Below are 8407 nucleotides of genomic sequence, written 5' to 3' on the forward strand. Positions count from 1 at the left end.
CGTGCTGGCCCTGGCATTGCGGTTTCTTTGTTTTACCACAGAACGCTAAAAATCGGAGGCACATACGGCTACAAGATATGATTATTTTAGTAGACTTCATGGAGATAACTGGTAAATAATTTATTCCATAATATCAGAACTAATATTATTATGAAGTTGAAAGGAAGGAAATAGATAAGGAACTCTAAAGCCTCGTAATTCATTCCAAGAACCTGAGAGATCAAGCTTAGACAAATTCATATTTTTAAACGTACGCGACCAGTTAAAACGTTTCTGAGTGAACTGTGATAATAAATTGTAATAAAAAATATAATTATAATAATACCAAGGCTAACAACAATAACATAACTAAATAAAACGTATTGACAAAGCCTCGAGGAAAGAATTTTTGTGTTATTAGTATCACTCATAATGATACGCCAAATAAATTTTGTATCGGTAAGCACTCTTTCTGAATTTCGTACCTATTTCTCATTGCTGCGGGTAGTGATACCTACTTTTTTACTCAACATACATTAATTACATAATGAAAGGAGTTTTCTCCTTCCATTAAGGGACTTGGATTTCCAGAACCTTCTTCTCAGTAACTCTTTCTAAGCCAATATGTGAACTAAACGAACAAATTTCTTTCTTTTTTACTATAATTATTGACTTAAAATGGGTTTTTCTATGATAATGATAATAATATTATAACAGTTAAAAGCTGAAGGAATTAAACAGCTTTTTAAGGCTCAAAGTTTTTAAACTATCATTGCATTTTGTGTGAGAACGCCATGTAGGTATTTGCAATGTAAACAATACACACTTATTATGTTTTTATGTTTGCATGATGTTTTTTCTCAAGTTAGAATTTGATATTCACAGGTAATCCTTCTAGGCTTTGGAATATTATTTATCAGAGAAACATCATGTTATCCGGCAGAAACATCAGATGATTTTTTATCTCTTGGACTAAATTATTTTACAAAAACAGCAAAATCAGTTTCTCCTAATTATGGATTTAACAGACTGTAAATATCAAAAAAGTATTTTATCAATAATCATAACGAATAATTTTGAATCAGCAAAATTTTTCTCAGGTTATCTCCATTTTCAGATCTTCAGACCAGAATTCGTAATAGTATGCATAATACTGAGCGAAATAATATAGATTGGATCCAAAAATCTCTGCATCCATGGCAGATAAATAGATATAATGCAGAGAAATCAAAGGAAAACTTTGAAAAACAATATAGATCTAACGAAGAACCTAGTAATTTGCAATGGAATATCTTTACGAATAAAAATATCGGAAAGTTATCGTCTGTGACTCCAAATAATGTAATTGTAAGCGATGATCGGGCAACTGAACAGTATGTAAAGTATGCTACGAATAAAGCTGTGTGCAACAATGATGATAACACATATGAAACTGAAACTTCAACAAGTACTGAAGCAACAACTGAATTTACAACTGATTCTACTGAATATACAACCGAGGTAAATACCCTAATCCATAATTTTTGATCTATTTCTACTAATATTACAAATGCGAGAGTTTGTCCATAACCAAATTGGACGAAATTTGGTATAGAGTTAGCTTGCATCCCAAGAAAGGTCATTAACTACTTTTTGTCCCGGAAAAAGCTTTCCCCACGGAATTTTAAAAACCTCGCCGAAAAAGTTGCGGGCATCATTTATTTGGTATAGAGATAGCTTGCATCCCAAAGATGGTTGTAGGCTAATTACTTTATTTTATTCAGATACAAGTTAGCCCTTGCAATTTCACTGGGTGGTAAGTGATGATGCAGTCTAAGATGGAAGCGCGCTAACCTGGAAGGTGTATGACTGTTTTGGTTTCTACACGGCATCGTACCGGAACGCTGAATCGCTTGGCGGTACGGCTTTGCCGGTAGGGTGGTAACTAGCCACAGCCGAAGCCTCCCACTGAACCAAAGGTGCCAGGCATCATCTAAGTAGTTATATTACAAACACAATTCATTATGACAGATCAAAACTTAGTTCAATAGCAATAAGTAACAATCATTTGTCTGGATACCTACTTCATTTAAAACGAAAGTCACGTAATTACTTCCTAGAATTCATTTGTTATACCTAGCGAGAAATACCAGCAAGAAACTCTGTGTCGTCTAAGTATAACTTGAACTTCACTTAGATTGACTCCACTTTGCGCTACTTGCACTATTTCTTCATATAAAACTTTATTGCACACAAAACATGAAATAATCAAGACATACAAAACGTAGTTAAGTAATTAATTCATTACTATAGTAATTAATTATTATCATCTCTACCCAACCCTCTCAGAATGACTTTGCACCTGTTAAGTCCACCATGTTGGCCAACTTGATTGAAACGGTTTGGCAGACTTCACAACCTTCGAGAACATTATAGAAAACTTTCAGGCATCCAGGTTTTCTCACAATGTATTTCCTTCACTGTTAATGCAAGTGATACCTATACTCCCGAAAAGTGATACCTATTCGGGAATCCGACAGCCCGAATCCACAAATCCATTTTTTGTTTTAATTTTTTACTTCTTCTGAACTGTTTCAAATGTTTTATTCAAAGTAGGTACAAATGTACACTTTTTGAACGTCATAAATAAAATAAAATAATTCAATCAGAAAACATAAAATATAAATTAATTGTACAATTTTAAGCTAGGTAAATAAAATAAAAATAATAATTTTAAGCAATAATACATGAATTTCAGTACGAATATAATGTCAATAGCAATAAAATTAACAATACATATGTACATATAATCTATACTAATAAATAAAATTGGAGTGTCTGTCTGTAATTTCGAAATAACTACCTCATATTAAGCTCATAGGGTTATTTGAACGATACCTTAACTGAATCACACGTTTTTAAAATTTTTGTCTGTCTGTCTTTACCTATGGTCATACAATAACATGTAAACTCTGGGCCCTAACTACTCAACCTGATGCTGCAATGGTACTGCCATCCTAAACCTGTGAGGACCTGGAAGTAAAACCTGGAGTATTGTTTCAAAGTTTGTAACTGGTAGCCACAATATCTATTTGCAATCCGATGATGATTGAAATTATGACTTGACTTTCCTTTCATGCCTTCATAAAAAATAATTTATATCCATAAATAATAATTTATATTTTTAATTATAATAATAATTGTATTGTTATCGTACATTATTTAAATTATTACACGAGTGAGAGAGATATTATGTAGGATAGTAACTAAACAATCATATTATTTTATTTGCTTTTCATTTAAATAATGTGTAATGTTTTCATGATTCCTAATATTTTATTTCAGATTGATGAACTATCAAATCGACTCGCCGTACCGCCCCAAGTTGTTGCATCACTTCTTGGATGAGGACTTCTAGGTTATTTGTTGAAATTCAAGAAAGTCGGTTAAATCTTATTTATACCTATTTATCATAACTTAGTCATAACAAAATAACTTTAATCACATGATGATTGTGCACAGTTTTAAATTATACTGTTTTTATTTAAGAAAGGTTATTATAGTAGAAGACCTGTAAAATTTTAGGTTCTATTAACAATGGATAAAGTATTATTGGGAAATTTAAGATAAGATAAAATAAGATACCCTTAAGCCTCAAAGAAACAACGTAGCTCTAGCTACTGGGAAGCAAAATGTATTACAGAGGGGTGGAAAGGAAGTCTGTCTTAGCGGACAAAATTTAAGCAAATGCTGCTAAAGAAATCTTTTAGGAAACTTTTGAAGGAAAGCCTTTGAGAAGGCGGAACAGAGCTAAAAAAAAATAACTAGCATAGCGAAAATTTAAAATTGTTAAAATTAATAAAAGAGTTTATCGATTTGTTTGCCTTACATAAATTTATTGTTGACAACTTTTTTAACCCCCGACCCAAAAAGAGGGGTGTTATAAGTTTGACGTGTGTATCTGTGTATCTGTGTGTCTGTGTATCTGTGTATCTGTGTGTCTGTGGCATCGTAGCGCCTAAACGAATGAACCGATTTTAATTTAGTTTTTTTTGTTTGAAAGGTGGCTTGATCGAGAGTGTTCTTAGCTATAATCTAAAAAAATTGGTTCAGCCGTTTAAGAGTTATCAGCTTAAGGTTATAAGGTTAGATAACCGTTAGGTTCATAATATTATGTCAATAGACAAATGTCAAGCTGTCAAGATGGAAGTTGCCTAAATACATAATTATTTATTTGAAAATGATGTTTTGGAAAACTCAAATACTTTGGATCGTCGGGGGTGTTATAAATTTTTAATTTACACTTGTTAATGTAAGAAAATAAGTAAAATAATAATGACGTTCTAAACAATATTAATTTATATTACGACATGTTATAAAACAAACCCAGCGCCTTCGCTGAGTTTGTCTAAAAAAATATTAAAAAATCCGACTTTCAAAACCACTACAAAGTAAAAAATAATATTTGTTTCCACACGTGTACTCGTATGTATGTAGATACTTTGAAGTCGAGCGAGCTTTACGCTTAGGTTTCCAGTTGACTGCAATCTCACTTGGTGGTAACGGTACCTAAGTGATGATCCAGTCTAAGATGGAAGCGGGCTAATCTGGAAGAGGTATGGCAGTTTCCGTGAAAGCCATACTCCTTTGGTTTCTAAAAGGCATCGTACCGGAACGCTTAAATCACTTGGCGGCACGGCTTTGAAAGTAGGCTAGTAACTAGCCACGGCCGAAGCCTTGGGAGTTCAGACCAGAAAAAATTCTAAAATTCTAAACCCCTGCCGGGAATCGAACCTGGGATCTCCTACTAGTCAGACCACACCGCTTACTACTATGCCAGGGAGGCTGTAAACACAGGGTTTTAGTATCACAAATACATAGTTAATATTGTAGGAACACAACTTTAGTCATTTATTTTTCTCAAAAGCACTTAATACAAGCATCATTTTGTGGATAACGGTAAGGAGGCTTGAGCGATGTAAGTACATAAATTGTATTTGTAATTGTAAGATAAGGATAAAAACATCAAAATAAGGAACGATGAAATCATGCTAATAATTACTTTTTGTTTTTCTACCGTTATTAAAGTCGTGTCCAGTACAGTGTACGTAACATGCTTTTGTAATTTGTCATCTCTATATTTTTGTTTATTAATATTAATTATTAATAAATAAAAGTGAAATCTGTGAAATTTCGGAATAACCACCTTATAATCATTAAGTTCACATTATGGTTATTTGAACTGTACTATAACTGAATCACACGTTTTTAAAATTTTTGTCCGTCTGTCAGTTAGCGTAGAGTTCAAATAAGCATAGTTTATTATGAGCTTAATATGAGGTAGTTATTTCAAAATCACAGACACTTCAGTTTTATTAGTAAAGATTGGAAAGCTCTCCCATAGTCAACGGTGAAATATCAGCGCTCAAAGTCAAAGTCAAATCGCGTGTCACGTAATGGTGCGTTCCGCAAAAAATTGCTTGTAAAATCACTGTGAAGGTAAACATTAATTTAGCAAACACATGAAAATAATTTTAAAGTACGTAAGTTTTTAAGTAAATTGACTCGACTGCAGCAAATCCGATAGTTCTGTTCATGTTAGACTACTTATTGGAAAGATTTTCACAGAAAAATATAATCTACGAATTTCAAATACTTAAGAGGGGTCTCTCCGTCACTCGTTTCATACAAACATAGTTCCCATTTCATTTGAATACTAAGCAACCAAAGTCCATGAAATTTTGCAGACATATTCTAGAAACTAATATCTGTCTGTGGTTTTCCAGATTTCTGTTAAAATATTCGGTTTCAAAGTTACGCGGTCTTAAAAATTTACATACAAATCTTTGAGCCCCTGTAATTTTAAAACTACATATTTTTAGAAAAATCTAAAACACCACAGACACAGATATTAGTTTTTAGAATATGTCTGCAAAATTTCATGGACTTTGGTTGCTTAATATTCAAATGAAATTGGAACTACGATTGTATGAAACGAGTGACGGAGAGAGCCCTGTTAAGTTTATTAATTATTATCACAACGTCCATAGCAGATCTCAGCGTCTAAGAAAATTCTGAAAAATTCTGCCACATCCTGAAGGTTATACATCCACATAGTGTTGATTACGTTACCATTGGTATCATAATCTTCGTAATATAAGCTGGTCACTTTATTTCCTTTTTTATTTTCAGACCTCAGAGCAGGATCGCTATTTAAAATCAAGACAGCTTTGCGTTTCACGTTGATGTGGACGGTAGTTTTAGTTGCATTAATGACGTTATCTATAGAAACGTTGCTGAAATGAATAAAATTAAGTATATTTTATAACTGCATTATTCTTATACTTACGCTTAAATTATAAATAGGTACTAATACTAGACGAGGCCCATCAGTTCATCCGCGTGGGTCCAGTGTCCACGGAACCCTTCGATTTTCTGATATAAAACGTAGCCTGTACGTAATGCAACTCTCTGGGTTGCTAGCTATCTCTACAATGTATCTTTTTTAGGGTTCTGTACCTCAAAAGGAAAAACGGAACCCTTATAGGATCACTTTGTTTTCTGTCTATCCGTTTGTCTGTCTGTCCATCTGTCCGTCTGTCGTGTCTGTCAAGAAAACCATTAGAGTACTTCCCGTTTACCTAGAGTCGTGAAATTTGGCAGGTAGGTAGCTCTTATATCACAAGTAAAGGAATAAAACCGAGAACCGTGAATTTGTGGTTACATCATTAAAAAAAAATGTATTTCAATTTTCAAAGTAAGATTACTATACCACGTGGGGTATCATATGAAAGGGCTTTACCTGTACATTCTAAAACAGATTTTTATTTATTTTGATGCATAATAGTGTTTGATTTATCGTGCAAAATGTTGGAAAAATACCCAAGTACGGAACCCTCGGTGCGCGAGTCTGACTCGCACTTGGCTGGTTTATCACTGTACCTAATTTTATTAAATCGATTAAATGGATAGACCGTTCAAAACTTGCAGACAAATAGGTAGGTTAGGTAATAAGGATGAATAATTCAGTGAAATAATTAAGAAACTAAATCAAGTGAAGGTAATTATAAAAAATGCTGGGAAAGCATATAATTCAAACGAAGATTATGTACCTAAATGATAAAAAAGCATGGATTTGACTCGCTTCAATCGGGGGTTGCAATTGCTTGTATAGTATGGGCACAATATTATTGTTTTAGCACTTGAAAAGAGCAAACTCCGAGTTTCTTGCTGGTTCTTCTCGGTAGAAACGGCATTCCGAACAAGTGCTAAAGTATTATGACGATTCAAAAGCACATAAAAATATATTCAATTCTATTTTATTCTATTCTAAAATCCCCAAGTGGTTTCTTTATTTATTTTTTTTAGTTCAAAAAATAGGGGTAAGGTGTAAGGGGTGACGTGTAAATAGAGTATTGTAGGTAAGGGTTACCTACAATAACTCGCACAGAACTTTATAATGGTGTTACGAATATTCGTACAAATTTTTAGCTTGATGCGAATTATGATAACCTTGGATGTCTATTTTGACCGGACTATAATTTAGCCTGTATTTTATATCTTTACTGACTTTTCTTATTGCATTTAGATTAGAACGAGACAAGTGAGTATCCAAATATAAATTACCTTTTGGCCTCAATATAAACAAGTAAGTACTTTTTATTTTCTTACCTTGGCTTTAAGGATAAAAAAATGTTTTTGCTTTCAATATTTGTGTCTGCTTTTATATTTTCATGAAACGCTATCAAAACAATAATAAAGAACCCAGATATCTGAAAAATTGAACAATCAAGTCGTTACATGCAAATGAGAAAGAAAAAATACTCAGTGGACGATATCCATTTTGAGTGACTATCCGAATATCAATTTATAACCGACAGTTTCTAAATCCCATCAGCTTTGGTGGAGCATCAGGATTGTGGAGTTGGAATCCAAATTTTTTATGGAACAATGTTGCTAAGTTCCTTTATCGATGGAAAAAAGATTATCGGTTCAGAAATCTCGGAGACATCTGTGTAAATAGGTAGAAAAACACAACTCCTCCATTTTTGATAGTCGGTTAAAAAGTAGCCTTTGTTACTCCTTGGCTAATCTTCTACTTGTCATTGAAAATCCCGTCAAAATAGGTAAAGCCATTCCGAAGACTAGCCCGTTCAAACAGACAGACAGACAAAAATTTTAAAAACGTGTGATTCAGTTATGGTATCGTTCAAATAACCATATGAGCTTAATATAAGGTAGTTATTTCGAAATTACAGACAGACACTCCAGTATAGAAGATAAGAAGTACCCTAGATATTCTGGGATAATCTACTAATCAGATGCCGCTTGGCTAGGCGGAAATATATTAATATTCTCTTTATTCCCAACTCTGTAAGAATATCGAAAGATCTCACCTTATATTCCTTGCCTACATTAGACCTATAGAGCAAATTCACCCAGACTTTGG

At 33.2% G+C, this 8407-nt stretch overlaps 1 protein-coding gene across 1 annotated transcript; it reads left to right on the forward strand.

The window, feature by feature from the left end:
* Positions 1 to 219: 219 nt before the first annotated feature.
* Positions 220 to 3366, forward strand: LOC123866690. Its single transcript, XM_045908368.1, has 4 exons — positions 220 to 438; positions 865 to 1010; positions 1080 to 1479; positions 3304 to 3366. The coding sequence occupies exons 1-4, from the start codon at positions 412 to 414 to the stop codon at positions 3364 to 3366; spliced, it is 636 nt and encodes a 211-aa protein (XP_045764324.1). The 5' UTR covers positions 220 to 411.
* The last annotated feature ends 5041 nt before the right edge of the window (positions 3367 to 8407 follow it).

This window comes from Maniola jurtina, chromosome 7 (genome assembly GCF_905333055.1).
Source record: "Maniola jurtina chromosome 7, ilManJurt1.1, whole genome shotgun sequence".
NCBI lineage: Eukaryota > Metazoa > Arthropoda > Insecta > Lepidoptera > Nymphalidae > Maniola > Maniola jurtina.

Bases quoted from the DNA above. Each gene is read 5' to 3' on its own strand.
- LOC123866690 (XM_045908368.1), top strand. From the start codon at position 412: ATGATACGCCAAATAAATTTTGTATCG. The intron at 1,011-1,079 runs GTAAATATCAAA...AATTTTTCTCAG, and splicing joins AATTATGGATTTAACAGACT to GTTATCTCCATTTTCAGATC. The intron at 1,480-3,303 runs GTAAATACCCTA...ATTTTATTTCAG, and splicing joins CTACTGAATATACAACCGAG to ATTGATGAACTATCAAATCG.